Source organism: Pungitius pungitius, chromosome 16 (genome assembly GCF_949316345.1).
Source record: "Pungitius pungitius chromosome 16, fPunPun2.1, whole genome shotgun sequence".
In the NCBI taxonomy this organism is placed as follows: Eukaryota; Metazoa; Chordata; class Actinopteri; order Perciformes; family Gasterosteidae; genus Pungitius; species Pungitius pungitius.
In genome coordinates this window covers 15465881-15478825 of record NC_084915.1, presented here as the reverse complement: position 1 = coordinate 15478825, position 12945 = coordinate 15465881, and the positions used below count along the sequence as shown (strand labels likewise).

The window sequence follows — 12945 nt, the reverse complement described above, 5'->3', positions numbered from 1 at the left end:
AAGGGTGTGAGGTGAGGGGGGGGGAGAGAGAGAGAGAGAGAGAGAGAAGAGACTTCGCGAGTCCACTTCTTTTGGACTTCTCCCACCCGGCCGCCGAACCCACGAGGTGGCGGGAGTTGGAGCTCCACCTGTGGGCCGCGAGCGCATCCCCGTCACACCTGGTGAGGGGGCAACCGCTCAGCGTCGCGCGCCCTCTCGTTCGCCGTACTGTAGCGCGCAGGCGTTTGACACGAGACAGCCCCCTAGGTGTCTCACTTTTCTTAGTGTTTGGTGTGTGTGTGCGTGCGTGTGTGTTTGCTGTGTGTGTGTGTGTGTGGCTGGAGCGCGGTGCCGGCCCTGCTCGCACGCTCGCTCGTCTGGCTGCGTTGACGTCAGCGCCGTGTTGATTTGCTCAGGCGGGGGGAAGAAAGGGGTTTAGTGCGCGTTGAGAGAGCGGGCACTGCGAACTGCCCCGACTATGCTGTAGCCGCGCTCGCCTCCCCTCTCTCTCTCCCTGCACCGCACGGAATCAAAAACGTGCCAACTTGGGTGAGTACCGCATCCGGGCGACACGCAGCTGCGGTTCCCCGGCGACAAGTGCCCGAGGAGCCGCGACTCTGCATGCGCGTGCCGCTGTTTTCTCTGTGTACTCTCATTCACCATGTGGGGATTTGGATGCATTTATTGCGGCCGGGGATCGCCTTCTTCTTCTTCTTCTTCTTCTTCTTCTTGTTGCTTGTCCCCGTTCAACCTCGCGCCGAAGTTAACAGCTGAACGCCACTTTGGCACGCGAGTTGCGATCTGCGCACCGGCGAGCGCTGGGTGAAAAAAACAAGTGTTTCTCCCCCCCCCCCCCCTCTGATTGCGCCCGCAAGGTGTCGAAGTTTGCATTAACGCACGGTATCTATTGTGGAGATGCTAAGGTTGACGCACGCCCCTCACCACCACCACCCTCACCTCCTTCTCCCCCCCCCCCGCACACACACACACACACACACACACACACACAGCGGTGTGGTTTAGTATGCCGGAGATCGCGGCTGGAGGACGTGAGGTCTGGGCAGTTCCGAACGGGAGAGACCGAGAGACACATGACGCTCCGCTCCGTGTGACTTTACTGGAGGAATCGCGTCGGCTCGTTTTGAGGGATATTGTTCTCCTTTTTTTGGTGTTGTTTTTGTTTTCAATTTATTTTTTAAACCTTCGACACTGTTGCCCGTCCTTGCGTCTCTAGTCGCACCAGCGTGGCTCATTTAGCCCGTGATGACATCACGCAGAGGACTGGGGACACTGGTCTTTTTTTTTTTTTTTTTTTTTACTCGAAACGAACCCAAATCTACAGTTGATTGGCGGGCAGCTACAGACGTGTGATTGGGGACCCATAATCGATTCGCAGGAGCACGCGCGCGGCACACTGTGCGAGGTGGGGGGAAACTGGTAACAGATGCAATGGCAAATTGATTTGTTATCGAGACTGTCTGATCGCTCTGTGTCACTCTCCTTTCTCTTCCCCCCCCCCCCCCCCCTCACCCTCACCCCCACCTTCACCCTTCAGGCATCGCTCTCTCTCTCGAGCTCATTTCCCCTCTTTCTCATCAGCTGTCAATATTACTATATCGAGTGTTTTCCTTCTGACACAAACAAAGTCCACCTGTGCGTCGGCCTGAGGAGAGCCGCCTTCAATCGGTGGTGAGATTTGTGCCAGCTGTCCGTCTCGCGTGCACTTTTTAGCACGCTCTATGTCTCCGGTTCCCGCCCCCCCCTTCCACCGTCACCTCGTTAAAGACGCTGTAGCATTTTTTTTGTGGTTGTTGCTTTCCCCCACATTTTGCGCGTGTCCGTGTGGAATATTGCGCGCCGTCTGTGCGTGTCGTGGCCGCGGCGGCAGACGACTCGTGACCGGATTGATCGTGGAGCCTCTCTGTGAAGTCGGCGCGAGGCGGTTATTGTGCTCGAGCCCTCCCGGCTTAACGTAGTTAATGTAGCGCGTGCGCGCGCCCGCGCGTTTTTTTTTTTTTTTTGCATAATGCATAACGCGCTGGATGGCGTGTCTGGTGCCGCTGGTAGAATCTTCGCGCCGTCTAGACGCACGTCCCGTTGGTAAATGGAGAGCAAACAGACGCGATAAAGTCCCCCAAACAGGAAGTTCGTGCATCGCGTCCCGCAGGAGCCCAAAGACCCACAGAGCGCAACAAGCGTTGCTCATTCACGGAGCTATTGGCACATACCTGTAATACAGAGACTGTCGTGGGGTTAAACATGGCCTCTGCTGACTGAGACGCTGAGCTCCGCTGGATGAGAAACCTGTGTGTGTTTTTTTTTGTCATCATCACCTATCTTCTAAATAGGAAAATGAAATGAACTGTCATGTGTCCTTTAAGCGGACCATATACGAACCTTGAGCACAAACGACAGCTGCCAGCTTCATGTTGAGATACTGTCTTTTGAGATTGCATATCTGGGAATTCGATTTACTTTTTTTTTTTTTTAAAAGACAAGTGTCGTGTTGCTAGAAGGCTGGTGACATTTCCTCTTTTCATCTGTGTGCATTGTTCTCAGCTGTGGGGGAGAGAAAAAGTGCCCACAAACTTTTCTTTGTAATCCCTGGATTTGAAAGCGGTTTAGAACAAATCCTAAACTGACAAGTCTACTAAATGAATTTCAAGCTTTTAAAAATGTAAAAAATGTTATCAGCAGTAAAAAAAAAAAATAAAAAAAAAAAAGAGTGGATCATTGGACACAAACTAACTCGTCCAGGATGTGGCTCAATGGAGACACTTAGCTGGAAGACATTCTGCCTCTCATTCAATGCACATGCAGCGGCGAGACTGTTTAATTCATTGCCACCTTGAAGTGATAATTGTTTTCAGCGTACGTCTCGCTGATCATGTTAACATGGGAGTCACGGAGGAGTCGTTCATTTTAAGTACACGGCGGTTAGGGTATATCACTTGATCCCCCTGTGGGAGTCTGCTGCTGGATACGAAGTGAAGCAACATGTTGCCGCGTCGGCTCGCATGCTAGTGCCATGCCCTCATTAATTTGGATATTCAACATCGGTGAGTGAAAGCAGACCGGGGCGTGCGGCGGTGGCTACAGTGTTGTTTTCGTCCGCCTCGTTCTGCTTTGCTCTTTCCCTTCCCGTCCACTTCTGGCCGCTGCTCTGTGCTCCCGTCTGTGAGGGGAATACTGAGTAAGATGCCGCGTGATTTCAGAAAGGCCGCTGATGGCCTTTTTGTGAGAGAGGCAGCAGTGGGGAAAAACTCACACTTGTTTAACTGTGTGTTCATCTCCGTCAGACAACCAGATGAAGACCTCCTTTTTCAACGTAACATATGTAGGACTGATTGGTATGCAGGGGGTGGGGGTGTGGGGGGGCCGTAAGGACGGCTCACAAATTGTCTCTCTTCTGGAGTCTGGAGTCGATGCTCTCGGCTGATTTGTGTTTACCCTCCCTGCAGGATGTTTGCAGTTTGAAACAAAATGAATAGCGGTGTACAGGAAATACATCTATTTTCAAGATGTTCAACTACCAAATTGTTGTTGTTGGATTTCAGAGCTTAAATACTTTCTTGCACAACCGTTTGCTTCAGAATTTAACGGAACTGATTTATTCTTTTCTTTTTCATTCTGTTTTTCCCTCCAGGTTTCGTCTTGTTTACAAACTTGGCTCAAAACGCTGCTGAACGGGGAAGGCTAGCCTCATGAGTCGGCCTCGTGGATTGCATCGGTATAATGGATTTGTCTAAAATGGGTATGATACAGCTCCAAAACCCCAACCACCCCACTGCCCTGCTGCAGAAGGCCAACCAGATGCGCCTGGCCGGGACTCTGTGCGACGTGGTCATCATGGTGGACAACCAGGAGTTCCACGCTCACCGGACTGTGCTTGCCTGCACCAGCAAAATGTTCGAGATCCTCTTTCATCGCAGCAGCCAGCATTACACCCTGGACTTTCTCTCACCAAAGACCTTTCAGCAGATATTGGAGTATGCTTACACCGCCACGCTGCAGGCCAAGGTGGAGGACTTGGATGACCTGCTGTATGCGGCAGAGATCCTGGAGATCGAATACCTGGAGGAGCAATGCCTCAAGATACTGGAAACCATCCAGTCCTCGGATGACAACGACACGGAGGTCAACCTCAACGACGGGAGCACGGAGGAGGACGAGGAGCGCAAAGGCCACAACGGAGCCAAGAACTCCAAAAAGCATTCCGTGCAGAGTCCCTATCTGTCGGGCAGCCAGCAAGTCGCCATCATGACCGGCATGGTGGATCAAAGTCCCTCGGTCTCCACCTCCTTCGGTGTCTCCACCCTGAGTCCCACCAAAGCCGCCGTGGACAGCCTGATGAGCATCGGTCAGTCTCTGCTGCAGCAGGGCTTTGGGGGCGAGCACGCTCTCCAGGGCAACTCCCAGCCCCTGATGACCGAGATCAAGACGGAAATGATGCAGGTGGACATGGGCGGCAACGGCAACGACAGCCCTCCGAACATGGAGTCCAGCGCCTCCAGCAACGGAAGAGCGCAGCGGCGAGGACAGGAACCGGGACGGTCCGGGCACGCCGACCCGCAGCAGCGTGATCACCAGCGCCCGCGAGCTGCACTACGTCCGGGACGAAGCCATGGGCGACCCGCCCAGCCGACGGCGGGCGGCCAGATGGGCCTGGAAGCGATGGCGGGGATGACGGAGAAGCATCTCGCCTCGCTGTACTCCCTGCCCGCCAATCACAAAGCAGAGGCCTTCATGTCCATGCCGGCGTCCATGGCGGCGTCCATGGCCTCTGCTCTCCCCATGTCCCCGGCCCTGGCAATGTCTATGGACTTCAGTGCCTACGGGGGACTCCTGCCGCAGAGCTTCATCCAGAGGGAATTCTTCAGCAAGCTCGGGGAGCTGGCTGTGGGCATGAAACCGGACGGCAGGAACCAGCAGGAACGTTTGCAATGTCTGCGGGGCAGAACTACCCGATAACGAAGCCGTGGAGCAGCACAGGTAAGCAGAGTTCTTTTTATTTATTGTGTATTTTCTTATTCTATAACTGCATTGTATTCAGCGGAAAGTCTGAAGTCAGTCAACCTGATTTGCTTTGGGTAATGCATGTTTGGTCACCTGTTTTTTTTAGTGAATAGAGGAAATTAGCAATGTTTTCGTCTGCTTCGAGCTTAAACTGCACACGTCGTCGGGGCTGTGTGGCCACTGCTGCTCTCACTGCCCAGGTGACCGCTGTCATCGCGTCGTCTAAGGCCCTTAGTCACGCCGCACAAGTTGTGGGCGGCAGCTATCTACACACACTTACCGAAGTGGTACCCTCTCATCCTCGACTAACCTCCCCTTTCCCACAACGGCACAAGGGGGGGGGGGGGGGCCTTATGAGCGCGATGATTAGAGTAGACGTTCGGCTCGGGATGTGAGTGCTGAACCTGGGCTCGAGGAGGTCAGGGGAGTGGCCGTTACTCACTGCGGGCGCCTGTTCAGTCGGTGTGCATAAATACGCCGAGGCCTGGAATCCTGGCACTTAAAAATAGTACAACCGCAACTCAAAACGGCATTTCATTTCGTGGCGTAAATTGTCCGCATCCGTGCAATCGTGTCCGAGTGCAAGCCCCTTGTGGAATGCATTTGCATCGCATGTGTGTGTTTTTGTGACACGAGGCCTTTTTTGGGGTTTTTCGTGAGGGCCACCTTTTCACCCTGCATGTCTGTACCATTAGGAATGCACAGCGGTTAAAGTTCACCTGGGGATTTGAACCTCCCCCCCTCCTCCTACTATCTTGGAATCCAAGATAGTCCAAGCGTCTCGATTTGTAAATCTGTCTCGTCGTCTGAGTATTACAGACTGGTGTTTACCCCGAGAGAAGCGACCTTGTTTGCTACCTTACACCAACTGTTTGGTATTTAGGAAAAGGTTTTATTGCAACATGCAGTGTAGTCGGACTGTTGTTGTTTTCTTTTTTTTGTGTGTGCTGGCAGTTACTTCTGTAAGTGTACAAATGTATGTGGACCCTGTGAACAGTGCTTTGCATTCAGTAAATAATGGGGCACATTTATGCATAGACTAATACTATGGTTATTAATAAAAAAATAAAAACCTGTAGTTGTACCATGGCTTCTGTGCGAGACCAAGTATTGTTGTCTCACTGCGTCTACTGGACAGGCCCCATTAGTCTCTGTCCCGAGGAGAGTCTGACATGTGAAACGCTTGCCTGTGTTTCAAGGGGAATTTCATCAATTCGCTCAAGCTGGGAAATCTTGTATCAAAGGAGATTTCCAAACCGTTTCATGCATTGATCTTCCCGCCTCCCCCCCCCCCCCCCCCCCCCCCCCGCAGCATACTAATGGGTTAATTCAGACGGGTTGATACACCGGCACGACGCCGTTTAATATTGTACGCCCGGTCCTGACAGCCTCCTGAAGTGTAGAAATCAAACATTGCGTCATCCGCTGTCTGATTCGCCGTCCGCACACATGAAAGGTCTGCCGCGCCGCCCCGAGATCCTTGATCATTACGACGCCTCTCGCGTCCTCACGGCCTCCAAATGTGGGTCACTTGGTAGCGCATCAAGTGGAGCCGCGTGACGGCGCTTTGGATGGGAACACAAGATGTTTTATTTCAAATGAGCGAGTACCCTCTGACTAATTACACGGCGTCTCTCCCCACAGCCGCTGTGTCAGGGTCACTGCCACCGCTGCAACAAACGCATTCGAAAAAAAAAAAAAAAAATAGATTTGACAAGAGTTGACTTGGCGCAGGCAGGTCAAGTCAAACACGGGTGTAATCGTGTCCAGATGTGGCGCAGGTCGTTGGTGTGAGGTGTCTGTGTGTGTGTTTGTGCGTGTCTATGTTAAAATGAACGAAGCAGAAAGTGCCCACTTCCTGTGTCGCTGCACCCTTTCATTCCTCTGTGCCCTGGATTGTATCATTTCACAAAAAAAACCAAAAAAAACCCCACCCAGAATGAATTCATTGTATAAGTGGTGTGTGGGGAATGAATGCTGTGATGTGTAAGCACAGGCGGTGCAAGGTGTGGGCCGTAATATCATATGGTGATTTATTATCAAGCAGGACCACCATCTAAACTTACCCCGGTTATTTTCCCACGAACAACAATTCCCGGCATCCAATTGGACACTTTAAAGTTTCTCTAAACATTTATCCGTTGCTTTGTCAAAATCACCACTCCTCACATCCACATTAATTGGATCTACCGCGTTGCAATTATTTATGTAGCGGCGGCTCTGCACTGCTGCCCCGGAGCGATGGATCGGCAACGAATGGCACAAAACCATCTATCGTCCACTAAAGGCAGGTCGGGGGGGCGACATTTTAATTGGTCACGATCTAATATCGTCATATCGGACGAGCCCGAGGGGTGCTGCCTCGGGGCGGCGTCTGGTGTCCGTAACTCCAAAAGGTTTTGGTACGGATTGCTATCGATAAAGCGTAATTTAACGTTTGGTCAGAGTTTTGTATTTGCTTTTGTTCTTTGATCACAATGAAATCCTCATTTTGCAAATTTTGGATCACTTTATCCACGTTGCATGTCTACTTTCGCGTTCTGAGGTGTCGAGATTTGTTTCTGTGATGCCTCGTGTGATATTCATCCCCGTTTCTCTTAAATCATCTTCCAAAGAAATGAAGCTCAATGAAAAGCCATACATGATAGGTTTAAGTATTCCCCATATTACCATGACAATCCCCCCCCCCCCCCCCCCCCCCCGGAGTCCTCCCCGCTGACAAACCCCAGATGTGTTTCTTAAAGAGAGCTCAGGGTGACTGTTGTTGCCGCTTCAGGGAGACGGGATTACAGCAATATTATAGTAACCCTTGCACTGAGAAAGTAATCAACAAAGGGAGGGCCCGAGTGATTATTGGGGAAATAAATGCATGATGCATGGGGGTTAATTCTGCCGTGGCGGGGGGGGAAGAAGAATGAAACCTCCACTTCTTGGTATTCCAAACACAGCGTGCAATTCACGGGAACTAGCCTTGGGTTTATCTCTTTCACTTAATCGTCCATTCTCATGCAAATGACTGACCCTCGCTGTAATGTACATCTCATAAGTGAAAAGAGAGGAGCGCTTCCCTAGCATGTAGCCGTTAAACATCAATTCCTCAACTCTGTCTTTTCATAATAGAGCCAGGTTTTTTTTTTTTATTTCACAAGGGGCAACGAGGGAGCGCTAAACATGAAGAGTCAATGCGTCTCTATTTCTCCTCTCGGGTTCCCAGTTATTTTTATTTTTTTTGCATCGATGAAAGCATTTGGGGTACAAAGTGGGAGTGGTGGAAATAATCACCACTGCCTTAACCTCTGCACGCGCACACACACACACACACACTCGGGTCATTACTTTTTACACACAATCCCCACGGCGGCGGCGGCGGCAGCAGCCAGCGCTCACTCTTCCATTTCCTCCTCTTTTGTGGCCAAAGGGGTACGGAGGGCGCTCTAATACCCCGGGCCCCCAGGTGTTTAAACAGTGGGCCTGAGGCCCTTATCTGTGCATATCAGAGTGGGACAGATAACCCTTGGCACTCCTCCTCGGTAAACCAAGAGCAGATCGAGCCCAGATAGCGGCCCAGAGAGTTTGTTGCAGGTGATAACGATGTATGCACACACACACACACACATATATAGCCCACACTGACACTTGTGTGCTTTGGCCACGATCAACCATTAACCACTGCTTTCTTCCCATACATTCATGACATGAGCGACTGGGGGGGGGGGGGGGGGGGGGGTCAAATGGCCACTCTGATGACCGCTATTGTGCAATGAGTGGTTGCTAGATGCTGGTTTTCAAAATGATCTGTATTTAGTTCCATCTGATTAAAGGAGCCTTGGTTATTGCCACACAGAAAGGGAGAGCAGCTTCTCTCTCATCGAGACATTGCTCCGCTTTGATTTAACGTGTTTTTTGTTTCGTATGTTAATGCTCTGATTTGTCACGGAGATCACCGATTCCAAGCAATTTTTTTACAAAAATCACCTCTCCACGCAAGTGACCCCCAAAGCGTGACTGGTTTTAAGTGCAGGATTGCCTCCGACAATCAGGGGCCGCTGGTTTCCACTCTGTCCTCCTCCATCAGTTCCACCCCGGACTCTCCACCCTCTTCACCCGTACGTTCGGCTCGGTGCCTCCATTTGACTTCGGGGGGATTAGGTGAATGAATCGGATTTGCAGAGAGTCTGTGCTCCTCAGGCGACGGTAGAACTGTCCATTTCCGAACGCGCGGCTCCTTTTCGAATGATCCAGCACCGAGGCTCGGGTCGACTATTTAAATACAAATACAGTGCCTCATCTTTTGATCATGAAACCGTTTCACGGTTGTGATCTCTCAAACCTGAGAAAAGCGTTTTCCTGCTTCCTGAAAGCAGCCTGTCAACAAAGCATCCATTACATGGCAGTGGATTACACCCCCCCCCCCCCCATTTGAAACCACTCAGTGAGCTAAGTCTCCCCGGCTTGCACTCACAGGTACAGTACACGTCGGTGGAATAATCCCAACTGCACAAAAACTCACTCAACACCTCCAAAATAATGCCTCGACCACAGACTTCAGCGCCCCCTCCCCCCCCGTGGAACCGGTGCTTTGTCCGGGCCCCCCCCCCCCCCCCCCCGGTGATGGCCGCAGCTCGAGGCAGCTGCTGGCTGAGGCCCAATTATAGACGGGCTTTAAAAGGCTCCGGTTGAACCGTAAAGGTTTCCACGCCGCCATCGCTCTGATCTCAGATCTGTCCCCACTGTCAGGAGGATGTATCGACTAAAGGCTCAACACAAGGGGGCTACGTCACGTGCACTCACGTAAACACACACACACACACACACACACACACACACCTGTGTAGAGATCAGGCATTTTATTGTTGGCTTAAATCTGATGGAGCTGCTGATTTAGAATGAATTGAGCTGCTTTTTTTGGGGCGAGGGGGGTGGGGGGGGGCACCAATAGAAAAGAGCGGTGTAACATCTTGACAGTGGCAATGGAGGGAGGCGACCTAATCAGCCTACTGATTAGGTCGCCTCCCTCCCGGAGATATGCAGGCGGAGGGAGGCGCTCGCAGCTGCCGCTGTGTGGCTAACGGCGCTCGGCAGACGTGGCCTCCGCTGAGGCGGTCTGGCAGGAGCCGCTACGGAACGAACACACTGAGGGCCCCCCCCCCCCCCCCCCCCTCAACCTTTTGTCCTTTGTCCCCGTGGGGGCCGTCTGTAGGGAGGGGATAAGGATAACGTACTGTACTGGAAGTTGGCAGTGTGTTTCTGTGTCCATGTTTTCCCTTTTTGTCATGTTGAGAGGGGCTTTGGTGGGGCTCAAGGGGAGTACTAATTACAGCCAGTTATCAGGTGCCATGCAAATGTGTTATCGGCCTCAACTTCCTGATGTCTATCTCTGGTCCCAGTAGCTGCGGTGTGTTGGCAGAGGAAGAGCTTCTAGCATTGCTTCTCTGAAAGTGCACAGTGAGTGAATCTCTGCAGGGGGAACGATTTTAAAGGCTTTTTTTTTAATCCTGGAAAGCTTTCATTAGACTCTCAGACCCTCTATTCTTGGCAGACTTTCTTACTGTATTAAGGTGCATGCATCATTGCCAAATTTCCCATTAAATAAAAAGAAAAAAGTCAATAGAATTAGAATGATCTGGCCTTAAAGCTGAGTGGGTTTTAGTTCTAGTTCATAGAGCTCTGCCTCTGTTCTCCTGGACCTGAACGCTCTGGGTTCTAATCCCATCGATATCCCATTAACATCCCCTCTCTGGGTCCCCGCCACATGAAAGATGTGTCGGTTCCCCCTCTCTGATTCTATTGCTCTGGCAGACCGTAAGGAGGACGGCCACAATGAGCAAATGTGCTAGACCCAAAGGGCCAACCCAAGTGTGCTCACAAATGTCCTGTGTGTGCGTGGAGGGAGGGAAGGGGGGGGGGGGAGTGAAAAAGCTGCCACCGCCACCTCCAGAGGCCCCCCTAGCCTCCCTGGGAAGTATCAAACCAGAGCCCACCGCGGGCTTCCAGCGAGAGAGCTTCTAATTAGCCTCTTTGTTGCCACTTGAATGGTTAGCCAGCGATTGGCGAGGGGGCCCCAATGGAGTGATACCAGCACGCTAAGAAGCTGGTCATAAAAATTGCCACCCCCCCCCCCCCCCCCTCCCGCCATTCTCTTCACCGTCACCTGTCACAAAGGAGCTCTCAGGTAGGAAGCCGAGGACCGGGGGGGGGGGGGGGGGGGCTTTTAATCCGCCCGAGGAAACCCGGTTGCTCAACAGGTGAATGCCGGGGTCCGTGCCGGCTGTTTGCTCACAAGCTTGCGAGGGCGTCAACAAAGGGATGAATGGGAATTAGAACGGAGCCCCCCCCCCCCCCCCCCCCCCCATCGCGGCCGCCAAATAATTAGGGTTGCTGGTAACGCACACGTAAGGGGCGGGTTTCAATGCTGCTGCTGGTTGAATGTCTAAAAAGAAGTCAACCTGGGATGGGGGGGCGGACAATCGTTCACTAATTGGAAACCGTAGGCAACCCCCGAATAATTGTAAAGTAACATTGTTTTACCTTGAAGTAGGGTGAGCTTTGACCGACTAATTCATTGATTAAAATACCTCGCCCTAACCGTCCCGTGTTCAAAGTGCGAGAAAAATTGATTGGCAAAAGTACGTTTCCACTAATCTGCTTAAAAGTAGATCCTTCAGCTTCATTTGTATACCAAGCTATTTAATGTTTTCATTTGGTAAATATGGACACGATTAATCTAGAATATCATAATTTATAGTGTGGAATTATTAAAAACCATCTTAATTAGACGTGAAATAATTGGAGTGCAATATTTGCAGTTTCTTATTTCATCCTCAGCAACCAGCACGTTGGCTCACTGACCAATGAGGATGAAATATGAAACCACTGTAACGAGTTAGTTAATTATGCATCTCTTCATTCATTGTAAGTGACTGTCACCACTAAACAGAGCATCATGTCACTTCAAACCCTGCTCCGTTTGCCGTATATACGCGCACGTCACACGGGACGCGGCACAAAGAAATCCACATCATATTACCGTCCCCCCCTCCCCACCCCCCTCGTGGCGTTTGACGCGCTGGAAGGGAGAGCAATGGATGCCAAGGCGACTTGGAGCTTTAGCGCGGGCCGACACGTTTTAAGCTCCGCTGTAATCCAGGAGGGATCAGTTGGGTAAATCATGGCATAAAGCTTAAAACCATAATTGATTTATGTATCTGCTGACCGAAGACGCCCGGAGAGATTACCAGAGGGAGAGAGAGCCGATGATGGATAGCGCCCCCCCCCCCCCCCCCCCCCGCATGCGAGGTGGGGGTCGAATTCAATCGAGGGGAGATTTGTCTGCCTGAAGAGCGAGAATGTCTGAAAACTGAGTGCGAGTCGAAGAAGAGCTGCATAAATCATCAGAGGTGTGTTTACAAAGTCCCACCAAGGCATTTATTGTGTAAATAAAGCCCTTCTTCACCCGTTTCGAAAGACTTCCGATATTGGGCTGATGCGCAGGACCATTCTGAAATGGAGGCCGCGTTTTGAATAGTTTTTCCCAACATGTGGAATTGTGCTTGCGTGGCGTCAAAAATCGCAGCTAATTCAATTTGACTTAATGTTTTAGATCATCATTAACAGAATATCATGTTAATATACATCAAATCGTATTCCCATGAATGTCATTTTGTGACACATGCACTGTTTGTTATATAAGAAAAGGCAACATGCTGTTTGTACATGTGTTCATCATCAGACTCGTCACATTGACCAGTGACTGCGAGATGCATCGTGGAGGCAATAACCCGCCTCGGCCTAATTGGCATCATAATCGGGGTCACTGGTGATTGGTCGGTCGGGTCCTGAATCCTCTCTTTCTTGTTTACCGCCCCGACTGTCAGCCGTCTCCAAGGTCTCTCTTGACCGCTTCCAGATTGTTTCGTGCTTGTCTGTTTTGTCCCTGGGCACGGAAAGGCC

General features: G+C 51.3%; 1 protein-coding gene across 1 annotated transcript in view; it reads left to right on the top strand.

The window, feature by feature from the left end:
* Window positions 1–209: 209 nt before the first annotated feature.
* zbtb16a (zinc finger and BTB domain containing 16a) overlaps window positions 210–12945 on the top strand; it is a 100393-nt gene continuing 87657 nt past the window's right edge. The window contains 5 exon segments of the mRNA XM_037467671.2: window positions 210–528; window positions 3626–4511; window positions 4513–4616; window positions 4619–4917; window positions 4919–4971. Coding sequence (XP_037323568.2) covers window positions 3715–4511; window positions 4513–4616; window positions 4619–4917; window positions 4919–4971 — 1253 coding nt within the window. The 5' untranslated portion in view covers window positions 210–528; window positions 3626–3714.